Here is a 24,268-nt window from a genome sequence, read left to right on the forward strand (position 1 = left end):
TTATGCCTGAATGTTTGTACTGTCTGTGATCCTGCCATCTCCAGGTCCTTGTTCTCTCCATGCTCCTGGTTTGTCTGGGTTACTGTTGTCTCTGGGTTCCTCTTCTCATCGTGTTTTTGTACTCTTTGCCTTCCTGCTCTCTTGGTGCTTTGGCTCACGCTGGTTTCTTGCTCAATCCAGGATTCTGCTTTCTGCACACTTTACTTAATATTTCTGCTCTCATCATGATGTAGTTCCACTTTGCTCCTGTGCTTCCCCCTTCCCTGCATCTGTTTGTACATGCTCTGTGTCCTGATCTTCCTATATGTTGGTTCTCCTTGATTCTTGCCTGCATAGTCTCTGTAAACACAATAAGCATAAAATGTAATTGATACATGCAAATAAATATCAGACTTTTAAAAAACATCATTAAAATATTGGCATATTTCAACTATTATACACTATTATAATATAATTGGATTATTCTTGATTCCCAATCCATTTGCAAAAGTCTCTTACAGTTAAATATTTTGACAACCACTGAACTAGATGTCTATGAGCGAAGATGGACCCAATGCCATATTTATCTGTGATTAGTTTGCAATCTTTTCACTACAGCTTTTCAATCCTTTCAACTAACTTATGACTTTGAAAACATAGCTTTGAAAACATGTGTTACAGGTTGATTAATGCAAGACAGGAATTTGCTCTTCGTCTTTTATTGGTTTGACTTTCTCATTCACTCGTAGTGATTATACCAGGACAATAAAACACTTTATAACATCAATCATATCTGCTGTCAAATCAAACAGGAAAGAGTACAAGGCATTGTATGCTTTGTACATATAAGTTAGAGTATTGAATGTTAAAGTTTAGAACTGAAATCTGAAAACATTTTGCAAAATAATTTGGCAAGTAAGTAAGAATTAATTCTTAAGTTTTGCATGATTGTGAATGAGCAGTTAACTCCTAAAGAAGTTGTAAGGACTGAAGCAAAAAGTGATGTATAATCATAGGAACATAGATGCAACTATTCAGCTCCTCAAACCTGTTTCATTATTCAATTAGATCATGGATGATTTGTGGCCTAACTCCATATACCTGCATTTGGCCCAAATCCCTTAATACCTTTGGTTTAACAAAAATGATCTATCTCTAGTTCAAAATTAACAACTGATCCTGCATTCACTTACATTTGTGGAAAATATTTCCAAGCATCTACCATACTTTGTATGAAGAAGTGCTTTCTAACATCTCTCCTGAATGGTCTAGTCCTAATTCTCAGACTACATCCCAAGTTCTGGAATCCCCAAGCAGTGAAAATAGTTTACCTTTATCTACCCTGCCACTTCCTGTTAATATCTTGAAGACTTTGATCAGATCACCCTTGAACCTTCTAACTTCTAAAGAAAACAGGTTTTAATTTACGTAATCTCTCGTCATAACTTAACCTGAAGTCTGGGTATCGTTCTTGTAAACCTATGTTGTATTCCCTCCAGCGCTAATGTACCACAGTACTCCAAGTGGGGTCTAACCAGGGTTTCCTGTAGCTGCAGCATAACGTCTCCACCCTTATACCCAAGTCTTCTAGATATAAAGGCCAGCATTCCATTGGCTTTCTTCATTTTCTTCTGCACGTGTTGGTGACACCTTAAAGGACTGTGTGTCTGTCAGGTGTTCTTTAAGGTACTAAAGAAAATGGTGACATGTTCCTGCTTTGTCAAAACATATTACAACAATAAATGGCGTACTGCGGCATATAAATAGCGTAGACTATTCTCTGTAGAAATAATTTACCAATGGACCACTTAATAGGCGCATTTTTATTTCACATGTGCCTTATATGTGCTTGTTTTGAGAGAATTTCCGATTTAATAACCCTGAGAAACAGAGTTAAATGCCGACACCTTATTTACAGCTTAGTAATAGGTAACATGGTCAGAAAAATTCTCTTGAACTATGTCGGCAATCTCAGGGCAAGTCTGGAGATATGTGAGAAGCAATGTGTGGGCACGGCTTCATCAAAGGAGCAGAGTCGTTGAGTGCAATGCAATTATCAAAATGACAATATCTTCCAGTATTTTCAATGGGTTAGTGTAACGATTACATCATGGATCCAGACGCATGCAAATCTCGTTCTTCCAAGGCAGCAGTTCAGAAAACCAAAACTAAAACCCGAAGGAGTCATATCCGTTTCGAACGTTAACTCTGGTTTTCTCCCTCCAGATGCTGCCAGACCTGCTGAGTGTCTTCAGCATTTTCTGTCCCCTTTTTGCCCAGATCTCCAGCGTCCGCAGCACTTTGCACTTACCTCAGGAACAAGCATATATGGCCAACAAAACTTAAAGCTTTAGATTAAGAAGTCGACTTTCAGTAGAGCGGAACTGCATAAATTAGAGACAATTATTCAGGCAACCTTAAAAAAACGTAAATAAAAACAGCTTGTGATGTAGTGGTAGCGTCCCTATCTCTGAGCCGAGGCTGGGATTTAAGTTCCATCTGTTCCCGAGGTGTATAATAACATAACTGAACAGGTTGATCAGAAAATATTCAAAACTAAATCAACATGTACTAAAGAGAGTCTGATCAGATAGTTTAGTGATACAGACTTGGCTACCATTTCAGAAATTGGTTTACGGATTGGTGACTATCTTAACCTAACACTATGGCTTCTATAAAGCAGTCACCTTGTAAAATGTCTTTCAAACAACAGCTGGCCAACATCCACCTGCTTGAAACAGCAGGAGTCAAACATTGTGAACTTACAAATTCTAATTGAAAACACCCATTCTTCTGGCTCTTGGTGGGCTCATTTTGTGTGAACTTCAGCGACAGTATCATGATATTTACTGTTTGTATCATTATTTTACATGTTTTTACTCATTCATAGGACGTAGGTGTCGTTGCCTTGACCAGCATTTATTGCTCATCCTTGGTTGTCCCTGAGAAGGTGCTGGTGAGCTGCCTTCTCGAACCGCTGCAATCCATGTGTTGTAGGTAGATTCCCACTGCCCATAGGGATGGAATTCCAGGATTTCTTACTCACCGACATTAAAGGAACGACAATATATTTCCAAGTAAGAATTCTGAGTGGTTTGGAGGGGAACTTGAAGGCAGTGGTATCCCCATGTGTTTGCTGCCCTTGTCCTTTTGGGTGGTGATGGTCTTTGTTAATTTTTATTGTGGTTGGTATTTTGTGTGGAATATCTGTTATTCAGTGCGTTTGATTGGACAATGTATTGTTAAAAACACCTCGTGGCTATTGTTGTCACCGCCCCAAATTAATATTTACAACACCAATAGACAGCGACTCAAGACCACCAAAAATTTCCAAAGTAATGCGCATCTGTATTCTGCCATCAATAAGTACAATTTATTACAAATTAACTACAAATATGGTAGTCCGTATTAAGTCAGAAATAGACGCATTTTCTGCAATGTTGTTACTTTTCGATGAGTATCGCCTTTGTCAATGAGGTTTCACATTACACTTTTGTTCTAATTTTGATGTGTAGATTTTACCTGTCCCTGTTGAAATCGATCAGGAGTTATTGATTTCTTCCATTTCAACAACTATCTCTTGCAAACGTTCAAAATACATTTAAGCAGAATGCACACAAATTTAGAATATCACGGGCTACAAGTAATGCATTCTACAATGATGACACTATTGTGTTAATAGCAGAGATTTATTTTTTAAAAGTTTCTGAGAGTTTCGATAGTCTGCTGAAGAAGTCATGCTGGAGACTCGAAACATTAACTCGCGTTCTCTGTTTTCTCTCTCCATAGATGCGATCAGGCCTGCTGGGTTTCTCCAGCATTGTCTGTGTTTGTTTCAGATTTGCGACATCCACATTATTTTACTTTGAACCGTTTTTTTTCATTTAAAGTTATGATACCTTATCAGCCACTTTCCAACGCTACAATAAATAGTCATGCTAAGTAAAAACATGGTCAGAATGTTGCAGTGAAGTTGTCTGAACTGTATCTCTTGTATTATCGGGGTTAACAATTCTGTTCAGTCTTCAGAGGGTGATGTGGGATTGTAATACTGTGCGGGTCAAATCGTTTGCGAGATTACTGTACAATTTTTTCCAGAATCATTGGATTCGAAAGGAAATGTGTCGAAATGCCCTATACTTTCGGATCATCGAAAGAATTCGCGGAATTTGAATTGCAAATACGACATCTTGGAGGTTAGGCATGAGGGTTGCTTTGTCCACCCATTCTGCTGTGGGATCCCGGAAAGGGCGGGTGTGCCTGCTGTCCCCACCCGCCGAGCTGCGCTGTTTGCTTCCAGTAAAAGGCGGAGTCTGGATCTCTCCGGGTGTTTGTCGATGGAGCTATGAGAGCCACGTAATTAATTTATTTTTGAAAAAAACTTTATTTTCCCCAGGATGAAATCGCAGTTGCTTTTGCTTCTGTTCGTGGTGTTTCTTCTGGACGCAGCCACCTGCGTGAATAAGAAAAAACGAGGCCCAAAGGTAACAGCCAAGGTAGGTTCACAGTTGCTGGGGAACAGTGAGCGGAGACAAGGAGCAGACTTCAAGAGGCAATGCGCCCGGTTGCCAACTGGATTGACAGCTGGTCTGCCCAACAGCAGGGCTTGCTGAAAGGACCACCCTTCAAACAACCAATCACAATGGGCCGAAGGCGGGGTTTCAGCTCTCAGACCCGACTGATTCGACATTACCTTGTTACATTGGGAGACGAGTTCAATTGTAGGGTAGCTCATGCGATTAAAATAGTGTAACCTCGGGCTGGTCCAGACTGTGGAGGCAAATTCCACGCCCTCTAGTTACAAAAAAGTTAGACGTGTGGGACAAAGCGGGGAAACTCAACATGTGTTAACAGAAGTTGGGGATGACACTTGCCACGTAGCATCGCAGGCCCAAACCAAACACCCAGTAATTATGTCTGCGAAACTGCTATTTAAAACATGGTTAAAGCGAGCTAGGATTAAATTTGGACAGGCGCTCGCCGTTATGGTCCACTGCCTGTTTCTTTGAAATCCCAGTTGTCGTTTGCAAGCGCAAAAATGGTTTGAGAGGTCACAATTTTGTTTTTAAATCGGACAGAAAGAAGAATGTGAAGGAGTGGTGCAGAAGATTGTTCGCCCCTTTCGGCTTTTGGCAAATCAAACACCATTACATCACGTATGGGATAAATATTGCAAAGATGAACTTTCCTTTCAAACATTTGCAAACAAGACTCAAAATATGATTCCAAAATAAATTACTAAGAACTTCTGTTTGAACATCCATAACTTTGCTTGACTATGCCCCCACTTCAACTTGTCTGCTCTGAAAACGCTCATCCATGCTTTACTCTCCCAACGTACCGGAGGTTAGACTCCTAAACATTGTACCTTTCTCTAAAGTTGACATCATCCGAAACTCGGCCCCTGAAGTCCTGTCTAATAGCCAGCTTCACTCACCAATCATTCCATTCTCATTGACTAACAATAGTTCCCCAATAAGAAATGTCTCGATTTTCAATTTTTTATCCTTGGTTATAAATGCCACCTTTTATTTAGTTAAAAATCACGCAACACCAGGTTATAGTCCAACAGGTTTAATTGGACGCACAGCAGCTTTCGGAGCGACGCTCCCATCATCAGATGATAATGGAGGGCTCAATCCTAACACACAGAATTTATAGCAAAAATTTACAGTGTGATGTAACTGAAATTATACATTGAAAAATTGATTAAGTCTTTCATCTGTTTGAATATTACCATGAAAGTTTCACTTCTTTATGTGTAAATCACAAAACCTTTTTTTTAAAGTTGCATTCTTAGGTTAGCTGTTAACAATGGTGATAGCTAGACAATATGTTATTTAATTTATTTAATCCTTTTAATTAAATCCTTTTATTTAATCCTCTATTTCTCAAACATCCTCCAATACCTCAAATCTCTGAGTAGTTTGCACCCTTCCAATTCTGCCCTTTTAAGCATCTGCTACTTTAATCACCCCATGAATGTCTTTTTTATGTCTTAAACCCTTAACCTTTCCATCTGTAAACTGCATTTTTCTTCTGCACAGCTGTCCTTAAAAAATACTACTGAGACTAATCTTTCGGGTCATCTGCATGAAAGGAAAAGCTGAGATTGTTGTCTTAGTGGTGAAGACATTGAGACAATATTTGATAAAGTTCTTCAAAATCATGGGGATCCAAATAGGGGCAAGTAGAGGAGCTTTTGTGGTAGTCTCCCTACTTCTGGACCAGGAGGCCTGAGTTCAAGTCCCACCTAGTCCAGAGGTGTGTAATAAACTTGTTCAGCAATGTTATTATGTAATGCACAGGAGAAAGTGCAAAACTTCATAAGAACAGAGGTGAGTTGGTTGATTGGCTAGATAGGTGATAGATGAAGTTAAATGCAGAGAAATATGAGGTGCTTTGTAGATTAATGTAGAATTTAGGGTGTTGGAGAGAGTTAAGTCTCTGGCGTTAGTAAAGGCAGGATGTGAAAATTAGAACAGAAGGTGAAACAGGATAAACGTTATGCCACAGTAGCTAGCAGAAATGGGAGGTGGGCCTGAGATTGTATTTAAAATGAAGCTGGTTGAGTGGAAGGACAGTGTGGCATGTGCACAAGAGTGTAAGGAAGTTCCAGATAACGGAGAAGGTAATGAACATGGCCAGAAGTTGTGGTCTATCATAGAGAGGGGAGGGATGTATTGGGAAATAGCAAGGCAGAGTTCATACCGGAGCTGGGATGCAAAGAACAACATTTTAGAATTGTTACTTTAATCTTATGAAGAGGTGTGAATTATTAGAAATGTTATTTGCAGTTTTGGGGCTAGAACGCAGGATTTGCAATATTAATTAAGGAAGAGAGAGAGAGACCAGATAGGTGATGGAAAGAAGAACCAGAGGTTTAGAAGATTGTATAAGTAAAATAAATTTTTGAAGTTAATTATAAATAAATACATTTCCTGGAAGCAGGAAAACAAAATGGCATATCGGTTTGAAAACAAACTTTAAAATGTACAATGAAAAGTTACATAATGGCCAAAGCATACAACATCAATATAGTTTATTGCATAAACTGAGGTTAAGCTTGGCTGGGACTGAAAAAGGGTTTAGAAAGAATTCTGAGGGAAGGAACATATCTGCACTTCAAGAGACACAGCTCACTCAGGGACAATTTTGAGATTGCTTTTTTTGAAGAGTTAATTCGGGATGTTGATGAGTGTAATCATTTGGTGTAGTCTACATTAAGATTCAGTAAGGCTTTTGAAAATGTGAAGTCAAGAAAGTAAGAGTCTATGAGATCCTAGACAAAGTGGGATATTGGATCAAAAATTGCCTGAGGAACAGAAAGCAGAGGAATGTTTGTGTGACTAGAAGTCTCATTTGACTAGGAGTCCACAGAACTTGGGGCTGGAGCCCTTTCTATTTTTGGTGTATACACATGAAATGATCAAAAGTTTGCAGATGACATGAAAATTGGTTGGGTGATAAATAATGAGGAGGATAATTGTAAATTGCAGGAGATTAACAATGGGCAGGTCAGCTGTACAGGGCAATGGCTAATAAAATTCAGTCTAGAAAAGTATGTTATTGCTGTCGTTTGTCTAGTTGATGACTCAACGCTCCCAATTTTGACACAATTACCCCGATGTTAGGAAGAAGGATTTCAAAGGGTCATGTGGTTTGAATATGCATTTGTTGTTTCTGATGCCTAGGTTAATCATAGTAAAATCTGCTCAGCAATTTTAGAGCGCAGTTTAGTATCAACCACACTAACATTAACTTTATTGCTAGGTAGGATCATTGACATTTAGTATATATACTTCCAAGCTTGCCTTATCACTCTGGTAGGAAGGCACAACCTCAAATCATCAATTTTAATGTTCTCATACAAAATTTGTTTTTGGGTTTACAAATTTTACTTATAAAGTGGTTAATAAATTAAGAAGTCCAGTTAATACATTTGATTCCTCTGTGTGCAAAATTGTATTATTTGTTAACTGGCAAAAAAAATCAGTGCTCATCTATTATAATTGTTTATTTCACACAAATGTTTACTTTGAGTAAACATATGTTCAAAATGGCAGGTGTATTTGCCTTTCCTGTGAAGGATTTTTCAGGTGAATGCAAATAATGTAATTTCAAATAAATTAATCATATTAGTTTATAAACGTACAATTCTAATGAAGGTTTGTACAACTTTAGGTATTCTTCGATATTCAAATCGGTGGTAAAGATGTTGGAAGGATCATTATTGGTTTATTTGGTAAAGTTGTTCCATTGACAGTAGACAACTTTATCACCCTAGCGACTGGCGAGGTAAGAAACTGACTGTCATGTTAAATTATGAATAACTAACTAGTTATAACATAAATTATAAACTAATTAATTTTATTAAATGCTCATTACCATTTGATGCACACAATTTTCTGAGCCAGTCTGCAAATCTGAATCCCCATTTTGTCCAAATATTATTCATGGTGCATGCATTGTAATGATTTTTAAATGTTGAAATGCATCAAACTTTATATTCCATGCAATACTTCCATGAATTTGAAGCAGTTTTAATATTGCTGAGACTGTAGTATCTTGTAACACACTGAGTAGTGAGCCTGCCTCTGAGCTCGAAGCTCCAAGTTAGAGTATCACTTAATGGCCATGGAAGGTGCATTCATAAACGAAGTGTTATTCTGTAATTTTCTTTTTCATTATTTGAATGTACTACATTATCATGTACATCGCATTGAACATATAATTCCATATAAACATATAAAAGAGACTGCTCCCATATTTTTACCAAAACATTAGAGAAGAAAGCAGTATCAATGGAATGTTTGGCCCTCCACTTGTTCCTTTTTCTCTCTGTGATGACATTTCTAACTGTTTCTTTGTTTTCTCATAAAGACCCAGCTGAAACTGGTGAGGAAAAGTATGAGAAATTGAATAAACTTGTATCTTATCAGTCTGACTTTATGCCAGCTTAATTTCTTTTTTAATCTTTTCCCATCACAGATCCTAGAATGACAAAATTACTTTTCCCTGTTTATTATGTGATCTCAGAAATTATTTTCTAAATGATGTGCTAGGTAGATTCCCCAATTTTATATTTTTCTCTCCTTGGTTGAGATCCTTCCTGTTAAAGGCAAAACTGGAAACTCAATGGAGAAATATATCTGGACTCATTTGCAGACATGCACAATAAAAGAGCTCCTTTAACTGTTTAACCTGTACAATTAAGTTCAGATTTGCTGCCAAGAAATTGTTATGCTTGGAACTCTTGTATATTTATTCAGGTTTTAGTGTATATGCTAAAAATCAAAGCCATCACTCAAACTTTGATGAGACTTTTAGATCAGTGCAGGCTGCCATTGTTGGTTCGGTATTTGAAAAAGTTTGTGAACGTTTAAAACAAGCACTTAATATGTAAAGAAGAAGAGAGACTGATGAAAAGGAAATATACACGTATTAGATAGGCCTATTTATATTTTCTGTTCCAGTATAATCTAATTATAAATAATTACAGAAGAACCCCTTAGGAAAGTTTAGCAGCTGTTCAAATCTCATCATCTAAAGAATTGTACACTAAATGCATTTAAACTGAATTAAACTGGAAAAAAATACGTACTTGATTTCCCTTCTGCCTTCCTCACTAGCCTCTTTGAGTTGAGCTCCTTATTTATGTTTCTTGTATTGAATATCCAGCTATGGTCTGTATTTATAAATTTCAGTTTAATTTACTTTCTTGCAGTCACATCTAACCATGTATGTAAGTATTCAGTGAATAATTCCAACCAAAATGTGTTTAATAAAAATAAAGTTCAGTACAGAAATGATGTAGTACTACCAGTTGCCAATAACACCTGTTAAAAACTGCCATATTTATAAAGGATTTCAAAGACACCCAGATCATGGTTACTACATAACCCTTCCCCGTCCCCTTCCCCTAAGCCAATGTGCTCCTCAGTAGTTCAAGTACTTCATATTCTTATGATTTGGGGGAACAGTTTGCATGTGGCAAGCTCCTGCTAATAGTATTGTGACAAACCATTCGATAATCTATTCTGATTGATATTGTCTGAGGTAAAAATATTGGCCCAGCTCTGGAAGAACAACTCCAATTATCTTGGAATTATGCCAGGAGATCTTTTACATCTATTTGGGAGGGCCGATGGAACCTCTGGCATCTTATAGTAAATCATGATTCAATTTTTCTTAAAGTGACATTTTCAGGTTTTTTTTTCCCTAAATGGAATCCCTGACATTTATTACATTCCACCAAGATAAAATTTTGTTTGTAATTTTGGATGTAGACTACTATATTCTACTTGTCATAATCAATAACTGACTGATTATATTAAGTACTTTGACTTTACACAGAGTTTTTACTCCTAAAGAGAATTTACATAAAATAATGTTTTATAAAATGTATACTCATTATTTTCATTGATGTATAAAATATTGGTCAAGCTTTTCATTTCATTATGCAATCTGAACTCAAGTTAACTGATTAAAATGTTCTTTTCATTAAATGGTTTTCAGAGAGGGTTTGGTTACAAAGGCAGCACGTTCCATCGTGTTATTAAGGATTTCTTGATACAGGGTGGAGATATTACTTCAAGAAGTGGAAAAGGAGGTAATAATTGCCTTTGATTTTTTTTTATATAGCATACACAAGTAACATTCACGGCATGCAAGTGCCAGGCTATGACCATTTCAAATAAGAGACAATCTAATCACTGCTTCTTGACATTCAATGATGTTACCATCACTGAATCCCTCACTATCAACATCCTTGGGGTTACCATTGACCATAAACTCAACTGGACTCACCACATAAATGCTGTGGCTAAAAGAACAAGTCAGAGGCTAGGAATATTTTAGCGAGTAACTCACTACTTGATTCACTAAAGCCTGTCCACCATTTACACGGCACAAGTCAGAAGTGTAGTGGAATTCTCCTCATTTGTCTGGATGGGTGCAGTACCAACAACACTCAAGAAGCTTGACACCATCCAGGGCAAAGCAACCCGCTTGATTGGCATCACATCCACAAGCATCCACTTCCTCCACCACTGACGCTCAATAGCAGCAGTGTGTGCTATCCATAACATGCATTGCAGAAATGCACCAAAGATCCTCAGACAGCGCCTTCCAAATCCATGACCACTTTCATCTGGAAGGACAAGAGCAGCAGATACATGGGAACACCACCACCTTCAATTTCCCCTCCAACACACTTACCGTCCGGACTTGAAACTATATCACTGTTCCTTACTGGGTCAGAGTCCTGGAATTCTTTCCCTACACCAGTGAACTGCAGCAGTTCAAGAAGGCAGCTTACCACCACCTTAATAGCAACTACAGACAGACAACAATTGCTGGCCAGCCAGCGCCACCGACGTCCCACAAATGAATAAAAAGTAACTGTAAAAAAGTACACTTTAAAAGATTTTTTAAAATGTTAAAGTTATATTTTACATTAGAAAGTGGTTTTACTTTGCCAGAGAAATAGGTGTTGGACTTGTGATTATTTTTCATTTCTGGTAAAATACGTTTAGCATAAAAACAAAAAAAAAATTAATTCACCACTATTTTAACTTTTCTCATCCATTCTGATTGCTGCATTTACTATTTTGTCTGTGTTGCATGATGACATTCTAAGAATATAGGACTTCTGGTTAGAGCACAAACTAGAGAGCATTAGATCAGTTAATAATCTGTAAATAATGACCAAAGTATCAGACTAATGTACATTAATACACGAAACACTGCTCTTTGATGTTCTAGGAAAAAGCATCTATGGAGATATTTTTCCTGATGAAAACTTCAAACTGAAACACTATGGAGTTGGATGGGTCAGCATGGCTAATTCAGGACCAGATACTAATGGCTCCCAGTTTTTTATTTCATTGACAAAACCAAAGTGGCTAGATGGAAAGCATGTGGTATTTGGAAAGGTCATATCTGGAATGGTAACTAACTGTTTACTTGTCTGACTGATCAATTATTATATTCTATATAATTGTTTCCTAAAACCTTTTCTTTCAGCAACAATGGCTACATGTATAAGTAGATATTATTCCACTAAACTGAAGATAGGCTAGCCAACTAAGCAGCAAGACAAAGAGCACTGTTCACAAACTTTCCAGCCATCTTTAGTTTGGGAATGAACAGATCCCACTCTACTACACACTCAGAGGTTTGGGATCTTTTAATTACATTTTATTTTTTAAATACATAAATTATGTTATTTACAAAGGACCTCATTTTTAAATCAAATCATTGTATTCAATCACTATTAATTAAGTGTATTAATCTTTTGTGAAAAACAGTCACCACATACATACTGTTTTCTGTTTCCATATGAAAGGTATATCCAGTACACATTTTGTTGGCCTGAATGTGAACATGAAATGCAAGATTATTTGTGTGTTCTTAAATAGGCTGGTAGCTAATGCATGGACACTGAAAATGGGTGTGGGGATTATGCTGTGCAAATAACTCATCGGATGCAGTATACACAGGGAACAATCTTCATGCAGTCTGCTCATTTACATGAGTACTGCATGCAATCAGTACCAAGTATGCTTTTGATGAGCAGCTCAAATTAGCAGGGGCCTCCCAAAAAAGATAATAAACAGAAAACAGTGGAAATGTTTAGCTGATCAGGCAGCATCTTTTGAGAGGAATTGTGTTAACATTTCAAGAAGAGATGGTCTTTTATCACTCTGATGAAAGACCCTTTACTTGAAAAGTGGGGGTATCATTTATCTACCTGAATGTGGGTGGGGGGAGCATCTGCTCACTGATTAGGGAACCATCTTGAGCCCTGTTAGACAGAATTACCACGCAGTCAGCCACTCATCTGGACATTGTTGGACCTCCCACTTGATTAAAGGCCCAGTACACTCAGAAGTGCCAACCCAAAATCTGTCGAAAAATCAAAGACCAGCAGCACTCCACTGCAGTGGTGGTGACTGTTGGTACTGCACCCAGAGCCTGAAGGAGGGATTGGTGCTGGATCTCTCGATGGAGGTGAGAGGGGTTGGATGGGAAGTTTGCTAGTGATGTACAGGAGGGTACCCAGAGTCCAGGGTAGTGGCTGGGTCCCTGTGAATGATGGCCCCCTCCTCCCTCCCTCAACAATAGGCCTGGCAAACTGACAGGGTTTACTGGACAGCCTCCCAAGTTGGTAACTGCCATGGCAGCTGAAGCTCAAATACCAGTGGGGAATGAGGAGTACGATGGGCTTCCCATCCTGCACCCTCCCTCTCCAGCAAATGGCATCTACTACTTCTTAACCCACCATGGGGGAAGGGCTTTATGTTTCACAATTCATGTTTATTTCATTGCCCAGAGGCACTGCCTAATTTGCTGTTGTCAAAACTTTTAGTTTCAGTGTTAAGATTTCCAGCATCTGTAGTCTTTTGCTCTTATGTTTGCCAACCTAGAAACTTGCCTGCACCTATTTGAAACAAAGGACCATGTGGCTGCAGTAGGTGTTGGGAGTGGCTGAACATGGGAAAGAGCAAGCACTTGGGTTTTCTGATGCCACACCAGAGCTCTTGGTGGAAAGGCGGAGCAAAGTCCTGGACCAACAGCTCATCAGGAGGGCCTCCAGGTATCCAGTGAAGAGGCATTGGGAGCAGATCACCTCAGAGGTCAATTCCAGAAGTCAAGCGCCAAGCTTGTGGATGCAATGCTGCAAGAAGTTCAATATTCTACAATGAGTAGCCAAAGTCTTTAAATGCACCTCCAAATGCCACATCCTACCAACCGCACGACGAACCTCAATTACTGCTCAGCATCACACTTCCCATCAATTTCGATCAATCAAGACTCATTCCTAACACTCATATATATATTTCATCTTCCATTCAGACATAGCACTATCATAAAGCGCTAGTGAAGAGTGCAATGGAATATTCTCCACTTGCCCCAATAATACTCAAGTGCAGCCCCAATAATACTCAAGACGGTTAAAACCATCCATGACCAAGTAGCTTGCTTGACCATCCATGACCAAGTAGCTTGCTTGATTAGCATCCCACACACTATGTTCAGTATTCACTCATTCCACAACTGGTGTCATAGTCATAGAGTCATACAGAATCAAAACAGGCCCTTTGGCCCACCATATCTATGCCACAGAAAAATACCAAACTATGCTCATCCCATTTACCTATACTCAATTCATAACCTGGCATATGAAGTGCTCATCCAGAAACATCTTAAATGTTGCGAAAGTTACTGCCTCCCCTACCCTCTGACACAACACATTAATAATTCAGTTCGAAACCTGTGTTATTTTCAGTCTTGAATATTCTGATGGCAGTAGGATGTTCCTTAATGTGCAGTGACAACATTGTGTACCATCTACAAAATACAGTGCAGCTATTCAGCAATGTTTTTTCAAGAGCACATTTCAAATCTGCAATCGAAACCACCTAGAAAAACAAAGGCAACAGAAACACAGGAACATCATTACTTCCAAGTTCCTCTCCAACTCATGCACCATCCTGTCTTGGAACTTTATCATCATTCCTGCGCTATCGTTGAGCGGGTTCCTGATAATCCCTCCCTAACAGCAGTATGGGTGTATCTAAACCACATAGAATTGAAGAAAGCATATCACCACCCCCTTCTCAAGGAAAATTAGGGTTGTGCAATAAATGCCAACCTTGCCAGCAATGCTCACATCCCATGAACAAATAAAACTATGCTTCTGATCCACATGTCCTAACTAGAACAGCCACATCACCTAAACATATTGCACAACAATCGCTGAGACCGTGCCCTGTTTCTTGTAGGAGAAAGTGATATACAAGAGAAGATAAGAGGAATTAACTGGAGGAGGAGAACCATGGCTGCATCTCCTGACTCCCCTGGAGGAGACAGTGCTGTCCAGAGTCCACAATCAGAAAGATCATTGTTGAGGTCTTAGGAGCTGGTGGTGAGAGCACTAAAAATGACAACATTCTCATTCTCTTTTATTCTACAACCTCTTCCGACTTACAATTTTCAAAAGGTGTAAGTATCTTACTTTTTCCATGATCCTCCAGCCTCACAATCACCACTCCTTACCCATATGCTGTTCTCTTTCAGATACCTAAGTGCAGCCTGCTCAGTTGAGTGAAGATGAAGATCCATGTCACTTGTGTTCACACCCACAGTCACCAGCTCAGATGCTGAAACTGTGCATAACTTAGAGGATGGATCAGAGGCAAGACTAGCTCATGATGAGAGATTGGGCTGCAACTGGGGCATAGCGAGAAATATTGCACAAGCACCAGCTTGCCAGAGGACAGGATCACATACAACTTTTATAGAGAACTCAAATGAGGAGTTTGATGGCCAGGCTATCGAAATGGGCTGATGGCTAAACATGACTGGATACTTGGTGCATTGGAAAACCTGATAGAAGCCTGCATTCATGGATGAGCCTGGTACCAATCTTACGCAGGACTTTGTGCAGAGTTTGAGGCCCATCCTTTTGAGCATGAAAATGCTGTTCGACACCATTTGAGGACTCAGCAATGATGCAGCTTCTGATAACTGATGTCTGAGCCACACTTGCAGAATGAACAGATTTTGTCAAATGCCTGAGTATTTCAGCGGAACCTCAGACTGAAGTTGTGCAAGATCAGCTCTCTGCCAAGACAGTGCCACTGCGGCTGCAGATAGCAATAATCAAGCAACTTGCAGGGTGTCACAACAGTCCAGTGAACCTTTCAATAGGATTGCTCAGGAACTGCCCTAAGACAGTAGCAGGGACTTCACTTTCCCTCAGGGTGACAGCATTCGTCCTTCATACCCCCACATTTCCAGCTGTCAACCAATTGGCCCAGATCGATACCACTCTATGGAGTTAATGCTGTCTGAAGCTGGCCTTCTAGATTCAGAGCTGCTCGAGATTGCTGACTTGGCTGCTCAAAGACCTTTCACAGTCTCTCCCATTGAAAGTCAGCTCTATTCCACCAGCTATGCTGCAAATATTGGGCAACTCTTTATATAAACATTCAAGCAGTCAGTAAGATTTTGTGAAAGGAGATTGTATTTAACTGACAACATTTTTTTTTGAGGAGGCAACAAGCCTCCTAGATTGGAGGGAAACTGTGGATGCAGTGTACTTGGATTTCCAAAGGGCATTTGAAAAGGTGCCACATTTTAGAAGCAATAAACCAGAGGAATTATCAGCTCAAATCACAATTCATTTATGATCTGATAGCGACTACAGAAACATGTTTACAGGGAAATCAAAGCAGGGACCACAAAATTCAAGGCAATTTGACAATCGTGAGAAATGGGAAGCTGGGAAAGGCGTAGCTCTGTTACTTAGTGAGAGCATTAATATTGTTTGGAGAGAAGATTTTAGGTCTAATGTTTGTTCTATGGTCAGGCCAGTTCACAATGCTGTACGATCTGATGCTCATGATGAAAATTACTACAAAGTCGCTAGGATTCTACACAGATGGTTGGGTCTGATGTGGGAGAGGTAGCCAATTCTTGGTCTAACTAGAAGAGTATCTTGTAGTTAACAAGAACAGTCCTAAATCAATGGAAACTGTCTTAGAATAGGGGAAGACCATTTAGGACTGGGATGAGGAGGAAATTCTAATTCTCCACTCCAGAGGATGTTGAGCAAGTTCAGAACTCATAGACTAAGATGTATTAAAAACATCAAGGGATACTGGGATAGTGCAGGAAAATGGTGTAAATTAGAACATCACCACAATCTTCTAGAATGGCAGAGTAGCCTTGAAGGGCTAAGAGGCCTACTCCTGCTTCTATTGCTTATTCTAAAGATTACTGAACAAGATTAGAGCGCAAAGCATTATGGTAACATAGTAGGATGAGAGTAGGATTGGTTAGCTGGCAGGAAGCAGAAAGTTGGTCTTTTTTAATTGGCAAATTTTAGTGAATATGGTCCCACTGTAATCAGTGCTCGATCCTTGATTATTTACAATCTGTATCCATGCTTTGGATGAAGGCACCAAATCCATGGTGTCTAACTTTGCCAATGACATTAAAGTAAGTGGGAAAGTAAGTTCTCAAGTGGCAGTAGAGATTGTCTAAAGGCCATAGACAGATTTAGTGAGAGGGATTGGTCTAGCCGATGAATTATAATATGGGAAAATGGGTACTTGTTCACTACGACAGGAAGAATAGAAAAGCAGCATATTATTTGGAGAACGATTGTAGAAGTGGTGGAGGCATATGGGTTTCCTGGTTTTTAATTAGTACGCAGATACAGCAAGTGATTAGGTTGGCAAGTGGAATATTATGAATTCTTGCAAGAGGAATGGAATACATTCAAAGTGATTCAGAGAAAGTTTACTCAATTCATTACTAGGATGAAGGGCTTATTTTGTAAAGAAGGATGAAACAAGTTGGGCCTTTATTCATTGGAATTAGAAAAGTGAGAGGTGATCTTATTGAAACATAAGATCCTGAGGGACTAGTTTCAGAACAAGAAGTCTCCCTTTCAAAACAGAGATGCAGAAATCATTTCTCTCAGAGAACTCGGGCAGATTCTCTTCCCCAGAAAGCAGAAGAGGCTGAATCATTGGATTTATTCAACATTTACTTAGATAGATTGTTGTTAAGATAAGTGAATGAAGGATAATGGGACAGAGGAAAATGGTGTTGAGACTACAAGCAGATCAGCTATAATCAATGGCAAATCAGACCTAAAGGGCCAAATAGCCCTGTTTATACTGCCAGATAAAGGCATGCAGAAAACAGTCATTCAAGGAATTCAAAAGGATAGTTACTATCAGGTTATGTGCAATTTGGCATAATCTTGGAAATAAAGTTTATTTGGAGGGTTGGTTTTTTGGTGGTTTTTATTTGTGCAATCAAAAGGTTGATGTGATAGTCTATAACAGAAAGCAGGTAAATAGTGTGCAATTGTTAGTGAATGGGGAATTGGGGTTACAAACATTGGTATTGTACTCAAATTAGTAAGTGGCTCACCAGGTTGCTATCATCCATCTTCATTCTCCTTCCCCTAATCCTCCTCCTCCTCCTTCTGCTCATGTTCCTTGTATGACATAGCTTGTGTTAAGAACTGTCTTCCCAATCTGGCAATGTTATACAGCATACAGCAGACCACAATGCATTTTTAAGCTGCTTCACATACTGCAGCTCTCATCCAGGCAGATGAAATGATTTGCTGTATCATATTTTGTGTGGCAACAGGTTTTCCACATACTCTTGCTGCACAGGTGCATGGATTGTAAACTGGATTCAAGAGTTGTGTTAATGCTCTTGTGACCCAGTTTTAGCCTTTAGTTTGTTTTTTTACTATCTTTGTAACATTGTTGAATATTGTATTTCGAAGATTTTTTTTCCCTTCTGTGCCATTTCCTGCCATTCTGTGACCATATTCTGATATTTCCCTCTTTTCTCTACTTAATAACTTCCTATCTTTCCACATTTGATCCTTTTCCCCATTATTTAGTTCAATATTCTCTACACTTCCTTAGTCCCAAAATAGTTCAGATGCAGACCTCCCAATGATACAGCCCCCACTTACCCTGGCACTGGTGCCAATGGCGCACAGACTGAAAGCCGCATTTCCCAGGCCAGTCTTTGAGCTAAGTTTTCATCTCTAATGCTATGTGTCTTCTATGAATTTGCATGCAGTCTAGCTAATCAGAGGTTTAAACCTTTGGGGTTGTGCTTTTAAATGTAATGCCCAACTCCTCATATTCTGTCCACAGAACCTCTTTCATAGAATCCCTACAGTGAGGAAACATGCCATTTGATCCAACAAGTCCACACCCACTCTCTGAAGAGCATCCCACCCAGACTCACCTCCTATCCTATCCCTGTAACCCTGCATTTCCTATGGCTGATCCACCTAAACTATACATCTTTGGACATTACGGACAATTAAGCATGAGCAGTCCACCTAACCTGTACATGTTTGAATTGTGGGAGGAAACTGGAGCACCTGGAAGAAATCCACGCAGACACAGGGAGAATGTGCAAATTCCACAGAGACAGTCGCCTGAGGTTGGAATTGAACCTGGGTTCCTGGCACTGTGAGGCAGCAGTGCTAACCACTGAGCCACCATGCCATCTCTTTCCTAGTTTTGTCTATGTCATTGGTAAATACATGGACTGTGCCCATGGCAGCTGGATGCACCCATTGCCAGTGGAAGTTCCTTTCCAGCCCTGAGCAATTGTCCCGAACCCAGGTACTGGTCAGGCAACACAGTAGTCTGGACTCTTGCTCTTGAGAGAATGTACCAATTCTCCTCACTGTACTATTCCTACGACTACTACTGCATTTCTTGCTGCTTTCCCAACTTGATTGCTTCCTGCACTATGGTGTCGTAGTCAGTTTGTACATAAACTGCAGTCTCTGTTCTAATGCAGACCAAGAGAGTCTCAAAGCTACTGGTCAGTTGCAGAGGCTGACACTTCTGCTGTCTTCATTTTTCCTTATTTGCCTCATTTGCAGTCAAATCCTCTTGTGCCTGACCACTGTCCACATCTGGTCACTGCCTACTGGTACAAATAATATAGGTAACTTTCCCCCTCACTGATGCTTTGTAGTGTTTGTAGTTTAGCATGCATCTCATAAATGCCAAACCAAAATTGCTCGAACATCAAACACTTACAGCAGACATGTTTGCCCTTGATCACAATGGTATCCAAGAACTCCCATATGCTATAGCCTTGACACATCAATTGAACTGTCACCCTAAATGAGTTTTAATGACATTATTCACTTACTTATGTTGCATTTTATATCTGTTATTAGCTTTACCACTAATTTGTACACAATGTTAAAATTTAGTAAGAGGAAAGGCCTTAATCACTTACAAGAGACTCACATACAGCTAATTTCTTTCCCTTTAATGCAGCAAGACCAAATTCCAGTCAACTCCAATGTATTTAGCTCTGTCTCTGACTGATTGCTAATGAGACCTTTCCTCACCTTCTCCTCTTAGTGGCGCTGATTGCTTGCTCAGGGGGTCTTCACTCATCCTGACGTTGAGAGTGTGGTGCTGGAAAAGCACAGCAGGTCAGGCAGCATCCGGGGAGCAAGAGAATCAATGTTTGAGCAAAAGCCCTTTATCAAGAACTTGTCCTGATGTCTCTGGTTGATACTTACTGCCTGTCTTAGGGTCTTCTTCGTGGTGGCTCATGTAGCTTCTGTTCCAGATTATCAGGACATTTGGGTTCGAACAGAGTTTAAGAAAATGGGAGCAGGAATGAGTATAATTGTATAACTTCCTCATTCCATTCCATGAAAAATACCAGCCATAATTAACTGTCACATTGGTCCTGATAATATGGCATCTTTGGGGAATGTTGAAAATGTAAATTTGACAATTCTCCCAGAATGTTACTAACAGTTTTTTTTTTCATTTTTTAGCCCGTGGTACACATGATAGAACTCCAGGAAACAAACAGTGAAAACCTACCTCTTCAAGACTGTGTGATTGTAAATAGTGGCAAGATAGACGTGAAGGAACCTTTTGTGGTTGAAGTAATCGGAGATGAGTAGATAGCAGACTAGTGTCACTCAGGAACAACAGAGGATATGAGAGCATGACGGTTTTTGTAACATTTTTATGAGTGACATACCAAAGCATGATTCTACTTTTTCTTTTGGACTTCTGGAGCAAGGATTGACTTGTACATTTTGAAGATGATTTATAACATAGTGATACAGATATGGGCGCATGGAGCATCTCTTTCTCTGTAAGAAGCTTACCTGAATATAGAGCTGTGAAGAGCAAAAACTAGCCTGTGACAAAATGTTAAGGCCCCAATTTCCTGTAAACCCATCCCCAATCACTGTGACTTCACCTCTGGTCCCACCCACTTACCTGACAGATGATATGGAGTTAGTAGTGGCATAACCATTGACTCCCTGAGGGCTCACATCCCATACTAGTTCTTAAAATCAGGCCTGAGGCCCAATATTGGTGCAATATTAGACCTTAATGTTCAGGTGCAGGGAATGCATAAATTGAGGATACATTTTAAGATAATGAGTCATAGAGTCATAGGGATGTACAGCATGGAAACCGACACTTCAGTCCAACTCGTCCATGCCACCAGATATCCCAACCAAATCTAGTCCCACCTGCCAGCACCCGGCCCATATCCCTTCAAACCCTTCCTATTCATACACCCATCCAGATGCCTTCTAAATGTTGCAATTTTACCAGCCTCCACCACTTCCTCTGGCAGCTCATTCCATATACGTACTACCCTCTGTATGAAAAAGTTGCCCCTTAGGTCTCTTTTATATCTTTCCCTCTCACCCTAAACCTATGCCCTCTAGTTCTGGACTCCCCCACCCCAGGAAAAAGACTTTTGTCTATTTATCCTTTCCATGCCCCTCATGATTTTATAAACCTCTATAAGGTCACCCCTTAACCTCCCACACTCCAGGGAAAACAGCCCTAGCCTATTCAACCTCTCCCTATAGCTCAAATCCTCCAACCCTGGCAACATCCTTGTCAATCTTTTCTGAACTCTTTCAAGTTTCACATCATCTTTCCGATAGAAAGGAGACCAGAATTGCACGCAACATTCCAACAGTGGCCTAACCAATGTCCTGTACAGCCGCAACATGATCTCCCAACTCCTATACTCAATACTCTGACCAATAAGGGAAAGCATACCAAACGCCTTCTTCACTATCCTATCTACCTGCGACTGCACTTTCAAGGAGCTATGAACCGCACTCCAAGATCTCTTTGTTCAGCAACATTCCCTAGGACCTTACCATTGAGTGTATAAGTCCTGCTAAGATTTGCTTTCCCAAAATGCAGCACCTCACATTTATCTGAATTAAACTTCATCTGCCACTTCTCAGCACATTGGCCCATCTGGTCCAGATCCTGTTGTAATCTGAGGTAACCCTCTTCACTGTCCACTACACCTCCAATTTTGGTGTCATCTGCAAACTTACTAACTGTACCTCTTATGCTCGCATCCAAATCATTTATGTAAATGACAAAAAGTAGAGGACCCAGCACCGATCGCTGAGGCACTCCACTGGCCACAGGCCTCCAGTCTGAAAAACAATGCTCCACCACCACCCTCTGACTTCTACCTTTGAGCCAATTCTGTATCCAAATGGCGAGCTCTCCTTGTGTTCCATGAGATCTAACCTTGCTCACCAGTCTGCCATGGGGAACCTTGTCAAATGCCTTACTGAAGTCCATATAGATCACATGTCCTCATTAATCCTCTTTGTTACCTCTTCAAAAAACTCAATCAAGTTTTTGAGACATGATTTCCCACGCATAAAAAGCCATGTTGACAATTCCTAATCAGTCCTTGCCTTTCCAAATACATGTACATCCTGTCCCTCATGATTCCCTCCAACAACTTGCCCACCACCGACGTCAGGCTCACTAGTCTATAATTCACTGGCTTGTCCTTACCACCTTTCTTAAACAGTGGCACGACGTTAGCCAACCTCCAGTCTTCCGGCACCTCACTTGTGACTCAATGATACAAATATCTCAGTAAGAGGCCCAGCAATAACTTCTCTAGCTTCCCACATAGTTCTAGGGTACACCTGATCAGGTCCTGGGGATTGTGTGTTTCAAGATATCCAGCACTTCTTCCTCTGTAATATGGACATTTTTCAAGATGTCACCATCTATTTTCCTACATTCTATATCTTCCATGTCCTTTTCCACAGTAAGCACTGATGCAAAATACTCGTTTAGTATCTGCCCCATCTCTTGCAGCTCCACACAAAGGCCGCCTTGCTGATCTTTGAGGGGCCCTATTCTCTCCCTCATTACCCTTTTGTCCTTAATGTATTGTTAAACACCCTTTGGATTCTCCTTAACTCTATTTGCCAAAGCTAACACATGTCCCCTTTTTGCCCTCCCGATTTCTGACTTAAGTATACTCTGACTGCCTTTATAGTCTTCTAAGGATTCACTCGATCTATCCTGTCTATACCTGACATATGCTTCCTTCTTTTTCTTAACTAAACCCTCAATTTCTTTAGTCATCCAGCATTCCCTATACCTACCAGCCTTTTCTTTCACCCTAACAGGAATATACTTTCTCTGGACTCTTGTTACCTAATTTCTGAAGGCTTCCCATTTTCCAGCCATCCTTTACCTGCGAACATCTGCACCCAATCAGCTTTTGAAAGTTCTTGCCTAATACCATCAAAATTGGCCTTCCTCCAATATAGAACTGTTAGTACCGATGAAATTACAGAACTTTTCAATGCTGTTTACATTATTTGCAATGCTTTTTACTTTGTTCCAGTTAAGCTTTTATAAAAATGATGATTCACAAAGGCAAATGTGCTACTTGTATCATGTCTATTAAAGTTATATTTGCAACCTAACAGATAATTTACAATGATGAAATTAATTAGCAGCCAAAAGAGTTACATTATTATAATATTTACTTAATTATTTTAATCAAAAATGCTACTTGAGTGGAAACATCCATGGACCTTTGGCCACCTAAAAGGACAAGGGAAGAAATACATAGCAACATCACAACCTGCACTTACCATCTTGGCTTTGTATGCTATGATCTGCCTGTACTGCATACACAACAAATCTTATCACTGTACCTAGGTGCATATGACAATAATAAATTAAATCAAATCAAAACGTGACCTGGAAATTTATCACTATTCTTCACTGTTGCTTAGTCAAGATCCTGGAAGCGCTTTCCTAACAGCATTGTTGGTTTACCTAGATCAAGTCGACTGCAGTGGTTCAAGAAAATGATTCACCATTGCCTTCTCAACGTCAATTAGGGAGGGGCAATAAACGCTGCTCCAGCCAGCAAAGTATAGATCCCCAAAATGAATTTTATAAATAAAACTAAAGAAATTAAACATTTGCCATCAATGTTAAACATCTTAATTTGTTATGGATTGAAAACATATGTGTAAAAATAAGTTTCTAAGAGCAATATTAGCTGTTGTAAATAACTTTTCTGTTTAGTTTGGGATGAACTTATCTGCCTATGTTAGATCTTTATTGTGATGCTTCCTGACAAAACTGTGAGATCATTTTCTGAATCATAACAGAAGCCTAGTTACATAAACAATTTATCAGAGTTTACAATTGTGATTATAATTGTTAAATATTTGAGCCAAAGCAAAATGAAGAGCAAGCTGCTACCTTTAATGTCATTGAACTGATCTTTATAGTCAGGGGTTAAACAACAGCCCTCAATGCTGACCTCGAAGAAAGCTTCAAGGGTGTGGCTATGTACTTTCCAATTGAAAACTGGTGCCAGGACTAAGGATGTCAAGACATCAGCAATAAAACAAGCATACAATTGC

General features: G+C 39.6%; 1 protein-coding gene across 1 annotated transcript; it reads left to right on the top strand.

Annotated features, from left to right (window-relative positions):
• Window positions 1-3,326: 3,326 nt before the first annotated feature.
• Window positions 3,327-23,579, top strand: ppic (peptidylprolyl isomerase C). The gene is made up of 5 exons (XM_043711735.2): window positions 3,327-4,475; window positions 8,164-8,277; window positions 10,498-10,591; window positions 11,746-11,930; window positions 20,351-23,579. Exons 1-5 carry the CDS (start codon window positions 4,377-4,379, stop codon window positions 20,480-20,482), a joined length of 624 nt encoding a protein of 207 aa, XP_043567670.1. The 5' UTR covers window positions 3,327-4,376; the 3' UTR covers window positions 20,483-23,579.
• Window positions 23,580-24,268: the final 689 nt, after the last annotated feature.

This window comes from Chiloscyllium plagiosum, unplaced genomic scaffold (assembly GCF_037043375.1).
Source record: "Chiloscyllium plagiosum isolate Xiang-an unplaced genomic scaffold, Cpla_swu_hap1 HiC_scaffold_2, whole genome shotgun sequence".
NCBI classification, from domain to species: Eukaryota; Metazoa; Chordata; class Chondrichthyes; order Orectolobiformes; family Hemiscylliidae; genus Chiloscyllium; species Chiloscyllium plagiosum.